We start from the raw sequence: 25118 nt of genomic DNA, 5'->3' as shown, positions 1-25118 counted from the left end.
TTGAATGACATATCCTGATCAAAAATGACTCCAAGATTTCTCACAGTATTACTAGAGGTCAGGGTAATGCCATCCAGAGTAAGGATCTGGTTAGACACCATGTTTCTAAGATTTGTGGGGCCAAGTACAATAACTTCAGTTTTATCTGAGTTTAAAAGCAGGAAATTAGAGGTCATCCATGTCTTTATGTCTGTAAGACAATCCTGCAGTTTAGCTAATTGGTGTGTGTCCTCTGGCTTCATGGATAGATAAAGCTGGGTATCATCTGCGTAACAATGAAAATTTAAGCAATACCGTCTAATAATACTGCCTAAGGGAAGCATGTATAAAGTGAATAAAATTGCTCCTAGCACAGCACCTTGTGGAACTCCATAATTAACTTTAGTCTGTGAAGAAGATTCCCCATTTACATGAACAAAATGTAATCTATTAGACAAATATGATTCTCCCTTACAGAGTTTAGGTAGCTACTCTGCACTGTGTTGGTATATGGCATTAGAGAACATAAAGAAGGAATCATATCCTTAAACCTAGTTACAGCGCTTTCTGAAAGACTTCTAGTGTAATGAAACTTATTCCCCACTGCTGGGTAGTCCATCAGAGTAAATGTAAATGTTATTAAGAAATGATCAGACAGAAGGGAGTTTTCAGGGAATACTGTTAAGTCTTCTATTTCCATACCATAAGTCAGAACAAGATCTAAGATATGATTAAAGTGGTGGGTGGACTCATTTACTTTTTGAGCAAAGCCAATTGAGTCTAATAATAGATTAAATGCAGTGTTGAGGCTGTCATTCTCAGCATCTGTGTGGATGTTAAAATCGCCCACTATAATTATCTGACCTAAGCACTAAGTCAGACAAAAGGTCTGAAAATTCACAGAGAAACTCACAGTAACGACCAGGTGGACGATAGATGATAACAAATAAAACTGGTTTTTGGGACTTCCAATTTGGATGGACAAGACTAAGAGACAAGCTTTCAAATGAATTAAAGCTCTGTCTAGGTTTTTGATTAATTAATAAGCTGGAATGGAAGATTGCTGCTAATCCTCCGCCCCGGCCCGTGCTACGAGCCATACAATAATTATGTAAAACCCCAACGGTCAAAACGACCCCCTGTGAGCAAGCACTTGGCTACAGTGGGAAGGAAAAACTCCCTTTTAACAGGAAGAAACCTCCAGCAGAACCAGGCTCAGGGAGGGGCAGTCTTCTGCTGGGACTGGTTGGGGCTGAGGGGCTGAGAAACATTTAAACTAACATATTCATCCTGCTGTAACCAGGTTTCTGTTAGGCAGAATAAATCAATATGTTGATCAATTATTATATCATTTACCAACAGGGACTTAGAAGAGAGAGACCTAATGTTTAATAGACCACATTTAACTGTTTTAGTCTGTGGTGCAGTTGAAGGTGCTATATTATTTTTTATATATGGAGTCCTTTGTCATTTTACTGGACTCACACTGTAAGAACAGAGGAGTATTTTTGCAGTGTGGTTTTTAAGACTCCATGTCTATTGATTTCTTCTTTCTGGATGTGCCTCCTTCCAAAAAACCTTAGCTCCTAGGAGGGAGGCACCTTCACAGCCTTGCTCTCTTCCTTTCTCTGTAGTCAGTGAGGATGCTGAAAGATAAATTTAGCCCTCCAGCTCTCCTTCCATCTGCTACCACATGGTTTAGGGCTGTTACCATAGCAACCACCACTGGGTCCCCATTAGTTGGAGATGCAGAAATGAAAAAAAAAAAAAAAAACGGTGGAAATTTTTGTTTTTCACAACATTGTTCTTTTTGTCTGCATAAGTGGATGGTTTATTTCACAAATTTGTTGACATGCTGTTTATAATGTGTGTTGTTGACGTGCTTCTGTTTGCATTACGTGCAGATTGTGAAACCTCTCTGTAAGTGTTCTTCAGCCCGCATGAGGGGAAAGTGGAAGTTATCCGAACAGTCAGATAGTTTGTGTGCGACGGACGTGGTCGACTGCACAGCAGTCAGTCTGAAATGCAGAATGACAACAGCATGTAAAACCTGATCTGTTTGTGCAGAGCAGGAAGCAGTAATGTCAGAATGAGAGGATTTTACATGTAAAAGTGAGACGTTGCGCTAAAAAACATCTAGAGGCAAAGTTCTGTTAGCGTAGTCTTCCATTTCCATATGTAATCACAGTCCTGCTCTCTTCTGTCTGATTCCATCATAATTGTCACCAATTCCGATGACACGAATGATTCCCATTATAGGATATTTTTGAGTGTACACCAGTCTGTGTGAAAAATGCTATTTCCTCTTCCTGCATTTTCCCACACTTTTCTAGAAAGATAAAAAATCTGGAATAACCTTGTAACTGTTAGTTTGGTCTAAGCAGTGGGTCACCCCTCTGACTCTGGTCTGCTTGAGGTTTCTTCCTCGTTGTCAGCACAGGGAGTTTTCCATCCCACTGTCCACTGTGTTCTTGCTCACGGGCTGGGTGACGTTAGAAATTACTTGTGTGAAGAACCTTGAGGCAGCGCTGGTGGAATTTGGTGCAATATAAATGAAATAGACTGAAATGAATTAAAAGCATATTCTTGTGTTGTTCAGATGTTTTGAGCAGTAGGCCTGTTTGATGTTTAATCTTTCACACTTCATCACCAATGGGCTTTTTTTTTGCTGTTCTTTTTCTTCTTCATTCTCCTCCTCCTCCCTATTCTTGTTCCCCCTCTTCATTCTTCTTCCTTTTCCTACATTCTTCCTCTTTCTCCTCCTCTTCTTCTTCCTCATCCTCATCTTCCTCTTCTTCTTCTTCTTCTTCCTCTTTCGCCTCCTCTTCTTCTTCTTCTTCCTTCTTCTGTGACACCTAAATAACAGCCTTACAAAAGTTCCAAAACTTTTACAAGTTGTTTGAATCCAGTCAGAACATTGTGGGTGGTTTCAGTCTCTGTGTGGTTCCATCATAAACTTGGCCGTGATGCTCATCAGAACTTCACTCACTTCTTTTTTTGATGTGCATAAACTGTGTTATCTCTGGTGTGGTTATCTCTGTGTTATCTCTGGTGTGGTGATCTCTGTGTCATCTCTGGCATGGTGATCTCTGTGTCATCTCTGGTGTGGTGATCTCTGTGTTTTCTCTGGTGTGGTTATCTCTGTGTTTTCTCTGGTGTGGTTATCTCTGTGTTATCTCTGGTGTGGTTATCTCTGTGTCATCTCTGGCGTGGTTATCTCTGTGTCATCTCTGGCGTGGTTATCTCTGTGTTATCTCTGGTGTGGTGATCTCTGTGTCATCTCTGGCGTGGTGATGTGTCATCTGTGGTGTGGTGATCTCTGTGTTATCTCTGTTGTGGTGATCTCTGTGTTATCTCTGTTGTGGTTATCTCTGTGTTCTCTCTGGTGTGGTGATCTCTGTGTCATCTCTGGCGTGGTGATGTGTCATCTGTGGTGTGGTGATCTCTGTGTTATCTCTGTTGTGGTGATCTCTGTGTTATCTCTGTTGTGGTTATCTCTGTGTTCTCTCTGGTGTGGTTATCTCTGTGTCATCTCTGGCGTGGTTATCTCTGTGTCATCTCTGATGTGGTTATCTCTGTGTCATCTCTGGCGTGGTGATCTCTGTATCATCTCTGGCGTGGTGATGTGTCATCTGTGGTGTGGTGATCTCTGTGTTATCTCTGTTGTGGTGATCTCTGTGTTATCTCTGGTGTGGTGATCTCTGTGTTATCTCTGGCATGGTGATCTCTGTGTCATCTCTGGCGTGGTTATCTCTGTGTCATCTCTGGTGTGGTTATCTCTGTGTTATCTCTGGTGTGGTGATGTGTCATCTATCTCTGGCGTGGTTATCTCTGTGTCATCTCTGGTGTGGTTATCTCTGTGTCGTCTCTGGCATGGTGATCTCTGTGTCATCTCTGGCGTGGTTATCTCTGTGTCATCTCTGGTGTGGTTATCTCTGTGTTATCTCTGGTGTGGTGATCTCTGTGTCATCTCTGGCATGGTGATCTCTGTGTCATCTCTGGTGTGGTGATCTCTGTGTCTTCTCTGGTGTGGTGATCTCTGTGTCATCTCTGGTGTGGGGATCTCTGTGTCATCTCTGGCGTGGTGATCTCTGTTATCTCTGGCGTGGTGATCTCTGTGTTATCTCTGTTGTGGTGATCTCTGTGTTATCTCTGGTGTGGTGATCTCTGTGTTATCTCTGGCATGGTGATCTCTGTGTCATCTCTGGCGTGGTTATCTCTGTGTCATCTCTGGTGTGGTTATCTCTGTGTTATCTCTGGTGTGGTGATGTGTCATCTATCTCTGGCGTGGTTATCTCTGTGTCATCTCTGGTGTGGTTATCTCTGTGTTATCTCTGGTGTGGTGATGTGTCATCTATCTCTGGTGTGGTTATCTCTGTGTCATCTCTGGCATGGTGATCTCTGTGTCATCTCTGGCGTGGTTATCTCTGTGTCATCTCTGGTGTGGTTATCTCTGTGTTATCTCTGGTGTGGTGATCTCTGTGTCATCTCTGGCATGGTGATCTCTGTGTCATCTCTGGTGTGGTGATCTCTGTGTCTTCTCTGGTGTGGTGATCTCTGTGTCATCTCTGGCGTGGTGATGTGTCATCTGTGGTGTGGTGATCTCTGTGTTATCTCTGTTGTGGTGATCTCTGTGTTATCTCTGTTGTGGTTATCTCTGTGCTCTCTCTGGTGTGGTTATCTCTGTGTCATCTCTGGCGTGGTTATCTCTGTGTCATCTCTGGTGTGGTGATCTCTGTGTTATCTCTGGCATGGTGATCTCTGTGTCATCTCTGGCGTGGTTATCTCTGTGTCATCTCTGGTGTGGTTATCTCTGTGTTATCTCTGGTGTGGTGATGTGTCATCTATCTCTGGCGTGGTTATCTCTGTGTCATCTCTGGTGTGGTTATCTCTGTGTCATCTCTGGCATGGTGATCTCTGTGTCATCTCTGGCGTGGTTATCTCTGTGTCATCTCTGGTGTGGTTATCTCTGTGTTATCTCTGGTGTGGTGATGTGTCATCTATCTCTGGCGTGGTTATCTCTGTGTCATCTCTGGTGTGGTTATCTCTGTGTCATCTCTGGCATGGTGATCTCTGTGTCATCTCTGGCGTGGTTATCTCTGTGTCATCTCTGGTGTGGTTATCTCTGTGTTATCTCTGGCATGGTGATCTCTGTGTCATCTCTGGTGTGGTGATCTCTGTGTCTTCTCTGGTGTGGTGATCTCTGTGTCATCTCTGGCGTGGTGATCTCTGTTATCTCTGGCGTGGTGATCTCTGTGTTATCTCTGTTGTGGTGATCTCTGTGTTATCTCTGGTGTGGTGATCTCTGTGTTATCTCTGGCATGGTGATCTCTGTGTCATCTCTGGCGTGGTTATCTCTGTGTCATCTCTGGTGTGGTGATGTGTCATCTATCTCTGGTGTGGTTATCTCTGTGTCATCTGTGTCATCTCTGTGGCTCTCTGTCTGAAGCACTGACGAAAACTTTGACAGATTTTTTTTGGTTGGGACTGTTTACACAGAGACTGCTACCTGCTGCTTTGGACTTGAACTAACAGTCTTTTTCAAGACTTTTTTACTTTTTTACCTTTTTATTATTTTTTTTTTTTACTTTTTTACTGTGCTCCAACGCCTAAGGAAGACCTCTAATGGTCGAAACATCGCGACGGAGCACTTTTATCAGCTAACTTTCATTAGCGTTGGCAAGCTAACTAGCTTGCTAACGCTTTCGTTTTTATTTTTTTATTTTTTTATTTTTTTTTATTTTTATTTTATTTTAGCACCGTTGTCGTGTGTTCCCTGTGCTGCTTCATGGCCTGTTTGGTGCCTTGATTGGGGCACTCCTTCTGCTGAATCACCTCTGGATTATTTGCACATTATTCACTTTGTGTGTTTTTAGGAATCCGTTAGCTTAGTGCAGCTACTAGCTCTTAGCCGGTTTAGCATGGCGGCTTCTCCTGTCTCTCCCGTACTTTTTTGCTCTGGGTGTGAAATGTTTAGTTATTCCTCGGCCTCCTTTAGCAGTAACGGTACTTGTAATAAGTGCAGCTTATTCGTAGCTTTGGAGGCCAGGCTGGGCGAATTGGAGGCTCGGCTCCGCACCGTGGAAAATTCTACAGCTAGCCAGGCCCCTGTAGTCGGTGCGGACCAAGGTAGCTTAGCCGCCGTTAGTTCCCCCCTGGCAGATCCCGGGCAGTCGGGAAAGCAGGCTGACTGGGTGACTGTGAGGAGGAAGCGTAGCCCTAAACAGAAGCCCCGTGTACACCGTCAACCCGTTCACATCTCTAACCGTTTTTCCCCACTCGACGATACACTCGCCGAGGATCAAACTCTGGTTATTGGCGACTCTGTTTTGAGAAATGTGAAGTTACCGACACCAGCAACCATTGTCAATTGTCTTCCGGGGGCCAGAGCAGGCGACATCGAAGGACATTTGAAACTGCTGGCTAAGGCTAAGCGTAAATTTGGTAAGATTGTAATTCACATCGGCAGTAATGACACTCGGTTACGCCAATCGGAGGTCACTAAAATTAACATTAAATCGGTGTGTAACTTTGCAAAAACAATGTCGGACTCTGTTGTTTTCTCTGGGCCCCTCCCCAATCAGACCGGGAGTGACATGTTTAGCCGCATGTTCTCCTTGAATTGCTGGCTGTCTGAGTGGTGTCCAAAAAATGAGGTGGGCTTCATTGATAATTGGCAAAGCTTCTGGGGAAAACCTGGTCTTGTTAGGAGAGACGGCATCCATCCCACTTTAGAGGAAGCAGCTCTCATTTCTAGAAATCTGGCCAATTTTTTTGGATCCTCCAAACTGTGACTGTCTAGCGTTGGGACCAGGAGGCAGAGCTGTGGTCTTATGTTGTGTGGGCCGCTGAAGAGGAGGTACTGCTGGCCCACCATCACCAGAGGGCGCCCTGCCTGGAGTGCGGGCTCCAGGCACCAGAGGGCGCCGCCGCCTCACGGGAGCCGCCTCGGTGACAGCTGTCACCCATCACCTGAGACAGCTGACGGCAATCATCAGTGGGGTATATCAGCAGGACGGCATCTCCACCTCATTGCCGAGATATCGTTTCTACCAGAGAGGTAACATATCAAAGCCTACTGAGTACACAGTTTTGACTGAGCTAGTTATTGGTTTACTGTTCCAACGAGAGGTGGAGGTACCTTTCCTGCCGTTCGGAGTTCTGGGTGCAAACGCGCCCCCATCTAACTGTTCTTTTTCCCTCGCCAGCAGTACCAGGTCCGACACGCGGAGGCAGTGGCCACCTGGGAGTTCGGGACTTGGCGGCTCCAGTATTCCCGGGGTCCTGTGGCGGAGGAAGCCGTGTGGTTCCGGTCTTACCTTGGAGAGGCGTCTCCTATCTTCGAGCCTGCCCACACGACACCTTTGTGTATTGACTTTTGTCCATTTCTGTAATTGGTTGTATTCGTTGTGCACATTCACAACAGTAAAGCGTTGTTATTTTGACTTACTCCATTGTCCGTTCATTTGCGCCCCCTGTTGTGGGTCCGTGTTCCTACACTTTCCCAACATCTTATACACCTCTCTGCAGCTTCTCTCCCCCTGCCATCCCCTCATTACCCCATCCCCGTAGAGACGGTGCCTGCTCCCAGACCACCAATAACCAGCAAAAATCTATTTAAGCATAAAAATTCAAAAAGAAAAAATAATATAGCACCTTCAATTGCACCACAGACTAAAACAGTTAAATGTGGTTTATTAAACATTAGGTCTCTCTCTTCTAAGTCCCTGTTGGTAAATGATATAATAATTGATCAACGTATTGATTTATTCTGCCTAACAGAAACCTGGTTACAGCAGGATGAATATGTTAGTTTAAATGAGTCAACACCCCCGAGTCACACTAACTGTCAGAATGCTCGTAGTACGGGCCGGGGCGGAGGATTAGCAGCAATCTTCCATTCCAGCTTATTAATTAATCAAAAACCTAGACAGAGCTTTAATTCATTTGAAAGCTTGTCTCTTAGTCTTGTCCATCCAAATTGGAAGTCCCAAAAACCAGTTTTATTTGTTATTATCTATCGTCCACCTGGTCGTTACTGTGAGTTTCTCTGTGAATTTTCAGACCTTTTGTCTGACTTAGTGCTTAGCTCAGATAAGATAATTATAGTGGGCGATTTTAACATCCACACAGATGCTGAGAATGACAGCCTCAACACTGCATTTAATCTATTGTTGGACTCTATCGGCTTTGCTCAAAAAGTAAATGAGTCCACCCACCACTTTAATCATATCTTAGATCTTGTTCTGACTTATGGTATGGAAATAGAAGACTTAACAGTATTCCCTGAAAACTCCCTTCTGTCTGATCATTTTTTAATAACATTTACATTTACCCTGTTGGACTACCCTGCAGTGGGGAATAAGTTTCATTACACTAGAAGTCTTTCAGAAAGCGCTGTAACTAGGTTTAAGGATATGATTCCTTCTTTATGTTCTCTAATGTCATATACCAACACAGAGCAGAGTAGCTACCTAAACTCTGTAAGGGAGTTAGAGTATCTCGTCAATAGTTTTACATCCTCATTGAAGACAACTTTGGATGCTGTAGCTCCTCTGAAAAAGAGAGCTTTAAATCAGAAGTGTCTGACTCCATGGTATAACTCACAAACTCGTAGCTTAAAGCAGATAACCCGTAAGTTGGAGAGGAAATGGCGTCTCACTAATTTAGAAGATCTTCACTTAGCCTGGAAAAAGAGTTTGTTGCTCTATAAAAAAGCCCTCCGTAAAGCTAGGACATCTTTCTACTCATCACTAATTGAAGAAAATAAGAACAACCCCAGGTTTCTTTTCAGTACTGTAGCCAGGCTGACAAAGAGTCAGAGCTCTATTGAGCTGAGTATTCCATTAACTTTAACTAGTAATGACTTCATGACTTTCTTTGCTAACAAAATTTTGACTATTAGAGAAAAAATTACTCATAACCATCCCAAAGATGTATCGTTATCTTTGGCTGCTTTCAGTGATGCCGGTATTTGGTTAGACTCTTTCTCTCCGATTGTTCTGTCTGAGTTATTTTCATTAGTTACTTCATCCAAACCATCAACATGTCTATTAGACCCCATTCCTGCCAGGCTGCTCAAGGAAGTCCTACCATTATTTAATGCTTCAATCTTAAATATGATCAATCTATCTTTGTTAGTTGGTTATGTACCACAGGCCTTTAAGGTGGCAGTAATTAAACCATTACTTAAAAAGCCATCACTTGACCCAGCTATCTTAGCTAATTATAGGCCAATCTCCAACCTTCCTTTTCTCTCAAAGATTCTTGAGAGGGTAGTTGTAAAACAGCTAACTGATCACCTGCAGAGGAATGGTCTATTTGAAGAGTTTCAGTCAGGTTTTAGAATTCATCATAGTACAGAAACAGCATTAGTGAAGGTTACAAATGATCTTCTTATGGCTTCGGACAGTGGACTTATCTCTGTGCTTGTTCTGTTGGACCTCAGTGCTGCTTTTGATACTGTTGACCATAAAATTTTATTACAGAGATTAGAGCATGTCATAGGTATTAAGGGCACTGCGCTGCGGTGGTTTGAATCATATTTGTCTAATAGATTACAGTTTGTTCATGTAAATGGGGAATCTTCTTCACAGACTGAAGTTAATTATGGAGTTCCACAAGGTTCTGTGCTAGGACCAATTTTGTTCACTTTGTACATGCTTCCCTTGGGCAGTATTATTAGACGGTATTGCTTAAATTTTCATTGTTACGCAGATGATACCCAGCTTTATCTATCCATGAAGCCAGAGGATACACACCAATTAGCTAAACTGCAGGATTGTCTTACAGACATAAAGACATGGATGACCTCTAATTTCCTGCTTTTAAACTCAGATAAAACTGAAGTTATTGTACTTGGCCCCACAAATCTTAGAAGCATGGTGTCTAACCAGATCGTTACTCTGGATGGCATTTCCCTGATCTCTAGTAATACTGTGAGAAATCTTGGAGTCATTTTTGATCAGGATATGTCATTCAAAGCGCATATTAAACAAATATGTAGGACTGCCTTTTGCATTTACGCAATATCTCTAAAATCAGAAAGGTCTTGTCTCAGAGTGATGCTGAAAAACTAATTCATGCATTTATTTCCTCTAGGCTGGACTATTGTAATTCATTATTATCAGGTTGTCCTAAAAGTTCCCTAAAAAGCCTTCAGTTGGTTCAGAATGCTGCAGCTAGAGTACTGACGGGGACTAGCAGGAGAGAGCATATCTCACCCGTGTTGGCCTCTCTTCATTGGCTTCCTGTTAATTCTAGAATAGAATTTAAAATTCTTCTTCTTACTTATAAGGTTTTGAATAATCAGGTCCCATCTTATCTTAGGGACCTCGTAGTACCATATTACCCCATTAGAGCGCTTCGCTCTCAGACTGCAGGCTTACTTGTAGTTCCTAGGGTTTGTAAGAGTAGAATGGGAGGCAGAGCCTTCAGCTTTCAGGCTCCTCTCCTGTGGAACCAGCTCCCAATTCAGATCAGGGAGACAGACACCCTCTCTACTTTTAAGATTAGGCTTAAAACTTTCCTTTTTGCTAAAGCTTATAGTTAGGGCTGGATCAGGTGACCCTGAACCAACCCTTAGTTATGCTGCTATAGACGTAGACTGCTGGGGGGTTCCCATGATGCACTGTTTCTTTCTCTTTTTGCTCTGTATGCACCACTCTGCATTTAATCATTAGTGATCGATCTCTGCTCCCCTCCACAGCATGTCTTTTTCCTGGTTCTCTCCCTCAGCCCCAACCAGTCCCAGCAGAAGACTGCCCCTCCCTGAGCCTGGTTCTGCTGGAGGTTTCTTCCTGTTAAAAGGGAGTTTTTCCTTCCCACTGTAGCCAAGTGCTTGCTCACAGGGGGTCGTTTTGACCGTTGGGGTTTTACATAATTATTGTATGGCCTTGCCTTACAATATAAAGTGCCTTGGGGCAACTGTTTGTTGTGATTTGGCGCTATATAAAAAAATTGATTGATTGATTGATTATCTCTGTTGTGGTGATCTCTGTGTTATCTCTGGCATGGTGATCTCTGTTTTATCTCTTGCATGATGATCTCTGTGTCATCTCTGGTGTGGTGATCTCTGTGTCATCTCTGGTGTGGTGATCTGTGTCATCTCTGGCATGGTGATCTCTGTGTCATCTCTGGTGTGGTGATCTCTGTGTCTTCTCTGGTGTGGTGATCTCTGTGTCATCTCTGGTGTGGTTAACTCTGTGTCATCTCTTGCATGATGATCTCTGTGTCATCTCTGGTGTGGTGATCTCTGTGTCTTCTCTGGTATGGTGATCTCTGTGTCATCTCTGGTGTGGTGATCTCTGTGTTATCTCTGGCGTGGCAATTTCTGTGTCATCTCTGGCGTGGTGATCTCTGTTATCTCTGGTGTGGTGATCTCTGTGTTATCTCTGTTGTGGTGATCTCTGTGTTATCTCTGGTGTGGTAATCTCTGTGTTATCTCTGGTGTGGTGATCTCTGTGTCATCTCTGGTGTGGGGATCTCTGTGTCATCTCTGGTGTGGTTATCTCTGTGTTATCTCTGGCATGGTGATCTCTGTTTTATCTCTTGCATGATGATCTCTGTGTCATCTCTGGTGTGGTGATCTCTGTGTCATCTCTGGTGTGGTGATCTGTGTCATCTCTGGCATGGTGATCTCTGTGTCATCTCTGGTGTGGTGATCTCTGTGTCTTCTCAGGTGTGGTGATCTCTGTGTCATCTCTGGTGTGGTTAACTCTGTGTCATCTCTTGCATGATGATCTATGTGTCATCTCTGGTGTGGTGATCTCTGTGTCTTCTCTGGTGTGGTGATCTCTGTGTCTTCTCTGGTGTGGTGATCTCTGTGTCATCTCTGGTGTGGTTAACTCTGTGTCATCTCTTGCATGATGATCTCTGTGTCATCTCTGGTGTGGTGATCTCTGTGTCTTCTCTGGTGTGGTGATCTCTGTGTCATCTCTGGTGTGGTTAACTCTGTGTCATCTCTTGCATGATGATCTCTGTGTCTTCTCTGGTGTGGTGATCTCTGTGTCTTCTCTGGTGTGGTGATCTCTGTGTCATCTCTGGTGTGGTTAACTCTGTGTCATCTCTTGCATGATGATCTATGTGTCATCTCTGGTGTGGTGATCTCTGTGTCTTCTCTGGTGTGGTGATCTCTGTGTCTTCTCTGGTGTGGTGATCTCTGTGTCATCTCTGGTGTGGTGATCTCTGTGTCTTCTCTGGTGTGGTGATCTCTGTGTCATCTCTGGTGTGGTTAACTCTGTGTCATCTCTTGCATGATGATCTATGTGTCATCTCTGGTGTGGTGATCTCTGTGTCTTCTCTGGTGTGGTGATCTCTGTGTCTTCTCTGGTGTGGTGATCTCTGTGTCATCTCTGGTGTGGTGATCTCTGTGTCTTCTCTGGTGTGGTGATCTCTGTGTCTTCTCTGGTGTGGTGATCTCTGTGTCATCTCTGGTGTGGTTAACTCTGTGTCATCTCTTGCATGATGATCTATGTGTCATCTCTGGTGTGGTGATCTCTGTGTCTTCTCTGGTGTGGTGATCTCTGTGTCTTCTCTGGTGTGGTGATCTCTGTGTCATCTCTGGTGTGGTTAACTCTGTGTCATCTCTTGCATGATGATCTCTGTGTCATCTCTGGTGTGGTGATCTCTGTGTCATCTCTGGTGTGGTTAACTCTGTGTCATCTTGCATGATGATCTCTGTGTCTTCTCTGGTGTGGTGATCTCTGTGTCATCTCTGGTGTGGTGATCTGTGTCTTCTCTGGTGTGGTGATCTCTGTGTCATCTCTGGTGTGGTGATCTCTGTGTCTTCTGTGGTGTGGGTTAACTCTGTGTCATCTCTTGCATGATGATCTCTGTGTCATCTCTGGTATGGTGATCTCTGTGTCTTCTCTGGTATGGTGATCTCTGTGTCATCTCTGGTATGGTGATCTCTGTGTCTTCTCTGGTATGGTGATCTCTGTGTCTTCTGTGGTGTGGGTTAACTCTGTGTCATCTCTTGCATGATGATCTCTGTGTCATCTCTGGTATGGTGATCTCTGTGTCTTCTGTGGTGTGGGTTAACTCTGTGTCATCTCTTGCATGATGATCTCTGTGTCATCTCTGGTGTGGTGATCTCTGTGTCTTCTCTGGTATGGTGAGCTCTGTGTCTTCTCTGGTATGGTGAGCTCTGTGATAACGCCTTTAATGTTGAAAATACTTTAAGGTTCACTGCCCGCTCGCTGCCTGTACTCGTACACCAATTTCACTGCTGGTTTGAATGGGACCCCAAGATGTGTTGTGCAAGTAGCTTATAAATGAACATATGCTTTTGTTTTTGAAAAATGAAAACCTTGTTTAAATATAATGTCAGTGCTTACAAATTTTGTAGTTAATGTTTTATGGTGTTTGTGTAGACTACTTGTACTGTATATTTTTTATCTTTATAAAAAAGAAAAATCTCAGTGACTCAGCGTACCACCAGAGGGAGCTCGCGTACCACCAGTGTTATGCATACCACAGTTTGTCAACTACGGACGGAGAGATTACACGGAGATAATTAACAGTATAATTGTTGAATTCCACTTCCCGTGTATTTTTCTGATTCTGTTTTTGTCATGTTTTTTCGGGTGAGCCTCACTAGAACCTTTAACAAAAAGCTCCCACTCGTTGCAAATTAAAATGCAGAAAGGCAATGTTGATATTCACTTCTTGCAAATGTTTGAATTTGTTCCTGTGACAGCAAACAGCTTGCAGCAGTTTTTAGTTGCTATCTTCCATCTGGTGCACAATGCAGCGCCCAGTGCAGATGTCCTTTAAATCACAAGTGGAATAGCACTCATCTATGCACCCATGGGTTTAAAAATGAGGTGTCATTAGGTGCAATGCAAGTGCGCTGGTATCACGTGAAAGTAAAAAAAAGTTTATAGACCCCCAAGACCGCCCATTCGCTCTCCTTAGGACGTGAACTCATGATCTCCGGCATGGAAGTCGGACTCTCTAACCAGAAGACTAAAACCCAGGGCTCTGGCCTTGTGACCAGAGAATTCTTTAGAGCTGTTGGGAGTGAGGTTTACTCGCTACATCTGCACAGCGACACCTGCTGGCCTCCGTTACATAAACTCAATTAAAATGAGTGAATGGAATCCACTCGCAATACATCACCAACACTCAAATGCCACAAAACCTTAAATGCACTTCAAGGAACTGAGTTGTTATGACAACAATTCATTTTTGAGTTAGTTTAATTAATGGAAATGAGTGACTATAACTTTTTTCAAAGTTTGAGTTACATTAACTTAATTATTGTATTAAAATGGAGTTTTCGGTTTAACAGTGTGGACAGACTGTTTTGGTGCAAGAAATGGGTTCATCAATGTTTTTGACTTACAAAAGTGGTGCAGATTTGAATAAAATTGTATATCACTGAAAAAGAAATGTAAAATACAATCATCCACCATTTCCAGCTAGATGTTTTCTATCTTCACTCTATCCAGAAATATTCATAAATATCCTTCATTGGATGAAAAGTGAAATTCCCTCACAAAAATGGGCATTTGCTTCATTCAGGGCAATTTTTTTGCATTCATGAGGGTTTAGTGGTAGTGTGAGTGTTGAACAGAGTGGTGGTGTGCTGTTCTCTGCCTGCCCAAACAGGGTTTGAAACTAGAGCTGACACTCTGTACTTTCAGGAAGTTGTCAAATGAAGTTTCTTTGACATTCCATCACAGACCTATTAATAGAAATGCGATGAAAAACAGAGTTGAACACGCAGGTGCGTCCATTGACTCCAGAGGATTAAAGTTTGCAACAATTAGACAAACCTTACATAAGTCAGTTTATGATGCATATTGACCCAGCTTTATACACAAGAAAACAGAACTGAAAACCATTAAATGAAAAAGTAAATTCTCCTATAAAAATAAAAAACGTCACCTTTCTGCCTCACTCCAGGGAGCTTTGGTGGCCGCTGTCTGCTGGTGCATTTTAGCAGGTTTGTCAAAAATCTGATATCCAAGTTAAAGCTCTGAGAGTCTTCAGCCCCATTGAACCCCCCAGAAGGTCATGGTCTCTTTACAGTAACAGACCTCTGTGTGAAGGTCGTGGTCTCTGTACAATAACAAAGCTATGTGTGAAGGTCATGGTCTCTGTACAATAACAAACCTGTGTGTGAAGGTCATGGTCCCTATACAATAACAAACCTGTGTGTGAAGGTCATGGTCTCTGTACAATAACAAACCTGTGTGTGAAGGTCATGGTCCCTATACAATAACAAACCTGTGTGTGAAGGTCATGGTCTCTGTACAATAACAAACCTGTGTGTGAAGGTCATGGTCTCTATACAATAACAAACCTGTGTGTGAAGGTCATGGTCCCTATACAATAACAAACCTGTGTGTGAAGGTCATGGTCTCTGTACAGTAACAAACCTGTGTGTGAAGGTCGTGGTCTCTGTACAATAACAAAGCTATGTGTGAAGGTCATGGTCTCTGTACAATAACAAACCTGTGTGTGAAGGTCATGGTCCCTATACAATAACAAACCTGTGTGTGAAGGTCATGGTCCCTATACAATAACAAACCTGTGTGTGAAGGTCATGGTCTCTGTACAATAACAAACCTGTGTGTGAAGGTCATGGTCCCTATACAATAACAAACCTGTGTGTGAAGGTCATGGTCTCTGTACAATAACAAACCTGTGTGTGAAGGTCATGGTCTCTATACAATAACAAACCTGTGTGTGAAGGTCATGGTCTCTGTACAGTAACAAACCTGTGTGTGAAGGTCATGGTCTCTATACAATAACAAACCTGTGTGTGAAGGTCATGGTCTCTATACAATAACAAACCTGTGTGTGAAGGTCATGGTCCCTATACAATAACAAACCTGTGTGTGAAGGTCATGTTCTCTATACAATAACAAACCTGTGTGTGAAGGTCATGGTCTCTGTACAATAACAAACCTGTGTGTGAAGGTCATGGTCTCTATACAAGAACAAACCTGTGTGTGAAGGTCATGGTCCCTATACAATAACAAACCTGTGTGTGAAGGTCATGTTCTCTATACAATAACAAACCTGTGTGTGAAGGTCATGGTCTCTGTACAATAACAAACCTGTGTGTGAAGGTCATGGTCTCTATACAATAACAAACCTGTGTGTGAAGGTCATGGTCTCTGTACAATAACAAACCTGTGTGTGAAGGTCATGGTCTCTATACAAGAACAAACCTGTGTGTGAAGGTCATGTTCTCTATACAATAACAAACCTGTGTGTGAAGGTCATGGTCCCTATACAATAACAAACCTGTGTGTGAAGGTCATGGTCCCTATACAATAACAAACCTGTGTGTGAAGGTCATGTTCTCTATACAATAACAAACCTCTGTGTGAAGGTCATGGTCTCTGTACAGTAACAAACCTGTGTGTGAAGGTCATGGTCTCTATACAAGAACAAACCTGTGTGTGAAGGTCATGGTCTCTGTACAATAACAAACCTGTGTGTGAAGGTCATGGTCTCTATACAAGAACAAACCTGTGTGTGAAGGTCATGGTCCCTATACAATAACAAACCTGTGTGTGAAGGTCATGTTCTCTATACAATAACAAACCTGTGTGTGAAGGTCATGGTCTCTGTACAATAACAAACCTGTGTGTGAAGGTCATGTTCTCTATACAATAACAAACCTGTGTGTGAAGGTCATGGTCTCTGTACAATAACAAACCTGTGTGTGAAGGTCATGGTCTCTATACAAGAACAAACCTGTGTGTGAAGGTCATGGTCTCTGTACAATAACAAACCTGTGTGTGAAGGTCATGGTCTCTGTACAGTAACAAACCTGTGTGTGAAGGTCATGGTCTCTATACAATAACAAACCTGTGTGTGAAGGTCATGGTCTCTGTACAGTAACAAACCTGTGTGTGAAGGTCATGGTCTCTGTACAATAACAAACCTGTGTGTGAAGGTCATGGTCTCTATACAATAACAAACCTGTGTGTGAAGGTCATGGTCTCTGTACAATAACAAACCTGTGTGTGAAGGTCATGGTCTCTGTACAATAACAAACCTGTGTGTGAAGGTCATGGTCTCTGTACAATAACAAACCTGTGTGTGAAGGTCATGGTCTCTGTACAATAACAAACCTGTGTGTGAAGGTCATGGTCTCTATACAATAACAAACCTGTGTGTGAAGGTCATGGTCTCTGTACAATAACAAACCTGTGTGTGAAGGTCATGGTCTCTGTACAATAACAAACCTGTGTGTGAAGGTCATGGTCTCTATACAATAACAAACCTGTGTGTGAAGGTCATGGTCTCTGTACAATAACAAACCTGTGTGTGAAGGTCATGGTCTCTATACAATAACAAACCTGTGTGTGAAGGTCATGGTCTCTATACAATAACAAACCTGTGTGTGAAGGTCATGGCCGCCCACAAATGTAATGTGTTGCATCATTTCATGGTATAACACGCCGGACGTGTAACGTGTATTGTGCAAAATCAACTGTAGCACACCCATAGTATACTGTAATTGCACTTGTCGAAAATCTCCCAGTGATGTCATGGCATGTGCCACAACATTACAGGACCCATGGAAATGCCATGGATTAGTATGGAAAGTATGCCACAGAATTTTTTTTCAAACATCTTGAAAGTCCAATGAATGATGAATCATGTAATGATTTCATCATTTTGTCTCTCATAGTTGAAGTGTACTTATGTTGAAAATTACAGACCTCTCTCATCTTTCTAAGTAGAAGAACTTGCACAATCAGGGACTGACTAAATACTTTTTGGCCCCACTGTATGTATGTGTGTCTTGGTATTTGAGGTGCTAATTCATCTCCACCCGCAAACCGCAGACACCGACACATTCTGAACATCTCCATTGGAATCTTCTCATGGATTTTACACCAGTTACACAACTTGTATGAGCTACATTTATCAATTTTACATCAAAGCATTTAGGGCTATGACACCTGAACCGTACTCTGTAAGTGAATATATATATATATATATATATATATATATATATGTCTTGAGCTATTTTGTGTAGAAAAGATGCTGGTTTTAATATACATCAAATATTGAAATGTATATATGTTTCCCACAATGCTCTGCTTTCAGAGATGCTTGTCCACCTGTTACTGGTAATTTAGATATTTCCAAGCGGCTTCGTGGCTTTTCTTTCAGATTGTGGGTGTAGAAACCAGCTGGTCAGTGCGTGGGACGCCTTGTTCACTGTTTCAATAAGCTGGCACCAGAACCATCAGCGTCTCCACTAAGTCACCTCGTGTGTGCGGTAACAGTTACCAGCCTTTACATTCATGCTGCCCGACCACCTCAACAAATCTGGTTAAATTGTCTGTACGCGGCCATAAAAAGAGGTTGCTAGAAGTCTGATGTGCATCAGTTTTCATAAAATATGTCTTTTTAGAATGGATGAAGCAGCATTAATTCAAAAATGTCAAAGCACTGAAGAGGCAAATTAACATGCACGAGTCCTTTAGTTAATGCCAGTATGATTAAGTTCCACTGAGGTTGTAAATGTGTTTTATTATTAACACCAGACACATGATACAAAGAGATTATGTGCCAAACATCTTTAGATCATCTATATTGATTCAGTTAAGGGTTGCTTGGGGCTGGAATCATATCCCCACATTCACTGGGCGCATCGTGATCAGATAACAATTCAAACATCCATTTTCTTCTTCCTATCTCAGTATCAACGGGATCATGAAGGGATGCTGGGGACTATCCCACCATGCACTGTGTGGTGGCTCCAGACCAGGGTTGGGCCAACTTAATTGGGCACCACAGTCTCGTTTGAGGATGTGTACTAAAGGGTTAAAATATGACACATATGACATAATTTCTGTGCTTCCAGGGATAGAAACACAGCATTTTTTTCTGAGATTTTGGGCAAATTACACACAAAGTGAAAATACAAAAATTGCCAATGCGGTAGAAAGTGGACATGTGTTGCGGTTTGTTTCTGACCCAGAGCTCAAACATGTCGAGGTGGTTTTGCAGGCGAGAGAACGTAGCTACTCCGGTTAGCTGTGTAGGCTAACACTTAGCGACACGACGTCTCCCATTCGCCTTGTCTTCCCTTCCCCACTGGGAACTGAAAAAAAAAAAAAAAAACACTTTTTGGGACTGTTTCAGTGATTGCAGCCAAAAATAAAATGGTACACCAGAGCGGCTGTCTCCATAAGTGGTCAAATCCCACGATATCACGCAGGGTTCAAACAGGACAGGGTTCAAACGGCTCTACTGAACCCTCACTACAGTGTCATGGTGGATGATGAAATCAGTGGGGGTGGCGGTGGGGGGGGGGGGGGGTCTTGGTATATACTTTTTTACACTCTTTCAGATGTCTACTCATAAATTAAAGGTGTACCGCCTCTGGGTTTTTTGAAAGATTTAATTAATAAAAATAATTTTCTTTTGCACCACTATAATTTTATTCCTCAGCATCTAAATAAGGGATTTATAATACTATTTTCTAAATATGATCAAAATTCACACTGTCTGTAAAAAGTTAATTTGTTCATTTCTGCCCCTGAAGGGAAGAATTTCATGTGATCAGACACCGTGAATTACAATTGTGTAGTGATGTCATAGATCACATGGGGGCTTCCCCCAACTTGCTCATGGGATGCTGGGAAGCACACGGCAAAAGACAGTGTGATATCAGGTTGCTCGCTCTAACAAAATAAACCAAAATGGCGGAAAACACTCAGAAACAGCTTATTTCTGTATAAATCTAAGATGTTTCTCATATATATTGTAAAACTTAGCAAGAAATAAACACTTCTAAATCTAAAAACACTGTTTTTGAAACCAGATAACACCTCTGAAGTGATTTAGAAGACATGTTACAGATGTTAGCGCACACAGTCCAGGAACATCATCTGAAGTCCTCATGCTTATTCACACATGCTTCCTCCTGTAGATGCCATTAGAAGGAAAATAAAATGCCTCTTATGAATCCCCCCCCCCCCCCCCCACCCCCCAGGTAAAAACGTTCTCTTCATTATAATTAGCTGTAACTTTGCAACATGTTATAAAAATAAACTGACATCATAATGTTTGGATTTTTGTAAATTTGAAAAACCATACTGGTTTAAATAATAAAGTAATGTGTATTTACTCATTTACTATTACTAATGTAGTAATTTACATTAATGGGCTGAACAACTCTGCACTTCACCTGATTTTCCCAAGCAGCCGTCACGTGACTGTGTTTGCAACCTCCTCACCATTCAGCAAGTCGGGAAAAGCTGTTTCACTCCAGTCAGGCAAACTCTTCTTGATATCTCAGATAATATATTCATGTGCTCAGCATCACAGCTGTAAGCTAAGTTCTGGTCCGTTCCGGTCAGCATAATATGGCAAATACAGCCAGAGTGTGGCTTCGTTTCACTCCCCACATGGCTCACACAGCCGCATCTCTGTATAACTGCAGCCAGGCAAACTCGTCTCGATGCCTCAGATTAAATTTTTCCTGTCTCTATGAAAAATGGGTCAAAATGCTGAATGTTGAAGCCTGCAAAATACTCTAGTTTGCAGAATAATATCATCAGAATTTCCACCTGCTGAATTCTTACATATTTATATGTGGAAATATTAAAATTCAGAAGTGTTTAAGCCTCAGGGGACTGAAATCTCATTGACATACAGTACTTTGCAAACTTTTTCAGTACATTTACTGTGCCAAAGACATTTCCACAGTACTGTATCGAATAATTATGCAACACAGAAAACTAATGTAGCTGGGATAGGGTCCAGCACTCCGTGACCTGTGATTGGAGTAAGCGGCTATAGAAAATGGATGGATGGATAAAACTAATGTGCATATTTAACAACCACAGCATTATCTCATGAGTTTTGTACACTATTCTGTTTTAAATGAGTTTGTCTGTCTCCACAGGTCCGCTTACTGGAGACAGAAGACTCATCAGTTTAACTGGGTTGAATTGACATCATTGTGTGAAGCCGCTGGACACCCCAAGAGCTGCGTGATGGGATATATTAGGTCAACGTGGCAAAGGATTTCCTTCAACAGTTTATCACAGTTTGATTCTTTGATGGCTTCATTCTTCATCTGATGGCACCCTTCTGCTCAGAAGCAAGAAAGTTCACGTTAAATGAGTAAAAGTATGAAGCCAGAGAGACAAATGCACATATTTTAATAAAACCTACCCAGATTAAACCCATTTCCCAGTTAATGATTTGGTTCAAATTCCTGTAGCCTGACACAGGCAGACGCATCCTACGTGTTTACCCGAGGCTGTTCCATTTTATGGAGGCCTTGAATAGTCGTCTGGCGACTGGGGAGCAGTCTGGAGGTCAAGAACATTGTCAACCAGAGTCTCCTCGCCAAGGACAACAGCCTAGGTCTCCCTCCCAGCAACATCAGCAACAACAGTCTAGCTCCCAGAAGCCTCATGACTCACTTCAGCAACCCAAACAGTCCAGAAGACAACACGCGGAACGTAAACATCTCAGGCACCAGCGGCATAGCATTGACTCAGATACGACTTCGGAACACAAGAATGAGGCGACAACAGCAACAACTAAAGCAACCTGTGTTTCTGATTTGTCAGCAGGAGCGGCAACTTCCTCAGCGGCCGGTACAGCCCACTCAAAACCAGAAACCCAGGAGGGCATCCCAAAAGAGAAACGAGAGCGTAAACCTCAGAGACCTGGCAAATATGTCTGCACTTACTGTGGCCGTGCATGTGCAAAGCCAAGTGTCCTTCAGAAGCATATTCGCTCACACACGGGAGAACGACCCTATCCCTGTGCCCCATGTGGCTTCTCGTTTAAGACCAAGAGCAACCTGTATAAACACCGTAAATCACATACCCATCGGGTCAAGGCTGGTCTGGCACTTGGAGAGCCAAGATATTTAGAGGACCAAATCACAGAGTCAGAAGATGAAACCAGACAGCTATCATCAACATCTCACAATACAGAAGGAGAAGGCAGTGTATCGTCTATCAAAAGCCATGAAACCCACAAGGCCAAAGACTGCAGTGGAGTACCTGATGACTCCTATGCAGTTAAAAAGAGACTAGCCATGCGTCTAAGTAGAGGGAAACATGGCCCTGCAGGCTCCTCGGCTGAAAAGGCCGTACCTCTGATTTTGGGTAGTAAAGGCAGTACAGAATCTGGCTACTTTTCTCATTCTGAAAGTATTGAACAGTCACAGGACAGCCCCCCAAGTACAAGTGCCAAAAGCTATGCGGAGATCATTCTCGGCAAATATGGGCGTCTTGGACAACTACAGAGGATGTCCCGTCATCAGAACCAGCAGCCCTCTGTTCAAGATGACAAAAGTATCCCATTCACACTGCCCAAAAAGCAGGTCATTGATCATATCACAAACCTGATCACTATTAACGAAGCTGTGGTAGATACCAGTAAAATTGACAGTGTGAAGCCAAGGAGATTCTCACTGTCTAGAAAGAATAGTTCAGAGTCTCAGAAGAGTCCATTGGTTAAAGAACCTGTTATTCATACCCCCAAACCTCCAGAGTTGTGTTATAAAAGTAGTGGCTCCATTACGATGGGAGTACCATGTGAAAAATTCCAACATCAAGCTCTAAATGTGGAACAACCAAGTGGCCAAACATCCACAAGTGTTCTCCTTAGAAGCCACTCTATGCCATTGACAGCTACGTCTTTTGATGCCCCCAGTGGTACACCAAGTAGGTTTTGCCAAAGTCATTCTTACGATGAACGACAGCCTTCTGAAATGCAGGCTTCCCGTCATTATGGGATGCTAAGACGACAGCCAGCGATTGAAATTCCACTTAGTGCAGAACTTACAAATGAGGAATATGATAGTTCTCAGTCATTTTACTCTGACAGCTTAGCCACTGTGCCTGACCACAAGCAAAGTCAATCACAGCCATACGAGTGTGAGGTCTGTGGCACTGGATGTAAAAACTGGGAAGGTTATAAGGAACACAAGCAGAGCCTTTGTTTAGCCCATCATCCGGCAACTACACGTGAAAAGGTGGTTAGTCAAAAGGAGTGCTCACAATTACTGAGCCAAGCAGTCAGACCGGGAATGTCACTGATGCGCAAGAGAAGGAAAGAAGAGAGTTTTGAATTTGATGACCCCTCCTCTCTTTTACCATCTCAGGATCTCTCAACAAAACAGAGCAAAGATGGAAACACTGTAGCTTATGAGGCTCACAGGAGAGCAACAATGCAAACCTGCTCAGTCATTCAACATACTAGTTCATTTGAAAAGCAAGACTCTTTGTGCATTGAAACGCAAGTCTCTGGGGTAGCAAAAACCTCTCCACCTCACAAAGAACATCCACAGGTGCCTCAGAAACAACAGCAGTCAACAAAACTAACAACGCGAAAGCTGGTTCGCCAGCACAATGTACAGGTTCCTGAAATACTGGTGACAGAGGACTCAAGCATGAGCATAGTGACGTCAATGGAGCCGACATCAACCGCAAAACAAGCCGAGAAACTTGACGAATTTCATTGGCCACAGAGAAGCACCTCTCTAGCTCAGCTCCCTATCGAAAAGCTTCCCCCTAAGAAAAAACGCTTGCGCTTAGCTGAGGCTACGCAGTCCTCAGGAGAATCCAGTTTTGACTCCGTGTGCTTGTCTCGCAGCCCAAGTCAGGACAGCAGTGCCTCTTATGCTTCGAGTCGCTCCACGTCGTTTGAAGAAACAAACCGGCCAGACATGGAGACAGTAACATCTACACCACTAAGGAGATCAAGAGCTTCTCACATGTTGACCGTACCTGGGGTGCCTCAACACCGCGAGATGAGGCGCTCAGCCTCTGAGCAGGCGCCTCATGAGCCACAAGCAGGTCTCCTTATGGCCGAGACCCGCAGCAAATCATTTGATTACAGCAGCATGTCCCCAGAGCGCTCTGCAGCTGGATGGAGAGAAAGAAGGAAATGTTTGCTTATAAGGCACTCTGCTGTTCGAGATCCAGATGAAGAAGAGAAGTCTGCTGTACCGAGCCATAGTCCTGAACCCGTCACCTCCTGCGTATCTTCTCAGGCAAGCCAAACGTCTGTATATGGCAGCAGATTACCAAGTTCTCCTGTATCAGGTGACACAGTCATACGTAACACAGTTCAGTCATCTGAGTGGAAAGTCAGTCAGACTATTCAGTTAACAGATGTTTCAGAGGGTTCCCTCACTCACGGACCACCTGTTGATACATTAAAGGAAAGTGTCTCACACATGCCTACAGGGCAGCGACCTCACAGAGTCACGGAGCCGAATGTCACACGTGCCCTGTCAGGCGCCGCCAGAGCTCATTACCTTCCTGTGTCAACAGGGTTGAAGCTAGAGATTCCCTCACAGCATAGTGACTACCCCGGGGTTCGAGAACATCCTGTTCACGTCCAACACTCCCTCACTCATGTTACATCCTGTCTGGAGTTACTGAGGCCACCCACATCAGCGGCAGTAGCAGTACGTGTCCAGATGGATACTCTGACCCCAGCCTCTGCCATATACACCACGCTGTCTCAGTCAGCCTCGGCGTGGCCCAGGGAGGCTTTGGATGCTGTTTCACATCACATCGGTGTCCCAGCAGCTGAATGCAGACACCATAAAGACACTAGTGTGTTTTTTCAGGTAGGGTCCGAGGAAGGCTTAAGGCCATCAGGGTCAGGAGGCAATAAGCGAATGCTTTCTCCTTCAAACAGCATAGAGCTGTCCCCTGAGTCAGAACAGCAACAAAAACGAGTTAAAGAAGAAGAGGAGAGAGAAGTGAAGTTACCTGACAAGGCAACGGTGGCTGACGTCAGTCAGGAACTCAGTCAGTCATGTACGCAGAGCGTGACTTCTCTGATGACACACACTGACTCTTTCCCCACTCTGCTTTCCAGCACCTGCAATAGCTGGTGCTATTTGAACTACATTAAACCTAATCCTTCTGCTCTGGATGAACAGAAGCCGTCTGTGTATTCGTCTTGGTCCACGAGCGGCTATGACCCCAACCCGCCTGGCCTCTCCAGCAAGACAGCTCTCGCTCTGCTACATTGCAAGCAGAGGCTCAGCCCGTCCATCTACACCATATCTCCCATGTCAGCCGGGACGACCGAGTCAATGGAGCAAGAGGACAACAAAACTCCCTCTTCCACTCAGGTAATGACACCTGATTATTTACATCAGTCTGAAA

The 25118-nt window shown here is 43.5% G+C and overlaps 1 protein-coding gene across 1 annotated transcript in view; it reads left to right on the top strand.

The window, feature by feature from the left end:
• The window catches only part of hivep3a (HIVEP zinc finger 3a), a 108762-nt gene that overhangs the window by 48885 nt on the left and 34759 nt on the right, over positions 1-25118 (top strand). The window contains exons 2-3 of the mRNA XM_034160425.1: positions 20873-21084; positions 21116-25084. Coding sequence (XP_034016316.1) covers positions 21245-25084 — 3840 coding nt within the window. The 5' untranslated portion in view covers positions 20873-21084; positions 21116-21244. The remainder of the gene's footprint in view (positions 1-20872; positions 21085-21115; positions 25085-25118) is intronic.

The sequence above is a fragment of the Thalassophryne amazonica genome, chromosome 20 (genome assembly GCF_902500255.1).
Source record: "Thalassophryne amazonica chromosome 20, fThaAma1.1, whole genome shotgun sequence".
In the NCBI taxonomy this organism is placed as follows: Eukaryota; Metazoa; Chordata; class Actinopteri; order Batrachoidiformes; family Batrachoididae; genus Thalassophryne; species Thalassophryne amazonica.
This window is presented reverse-complemented; position numbering and strand designations above follow the sequence as displayed.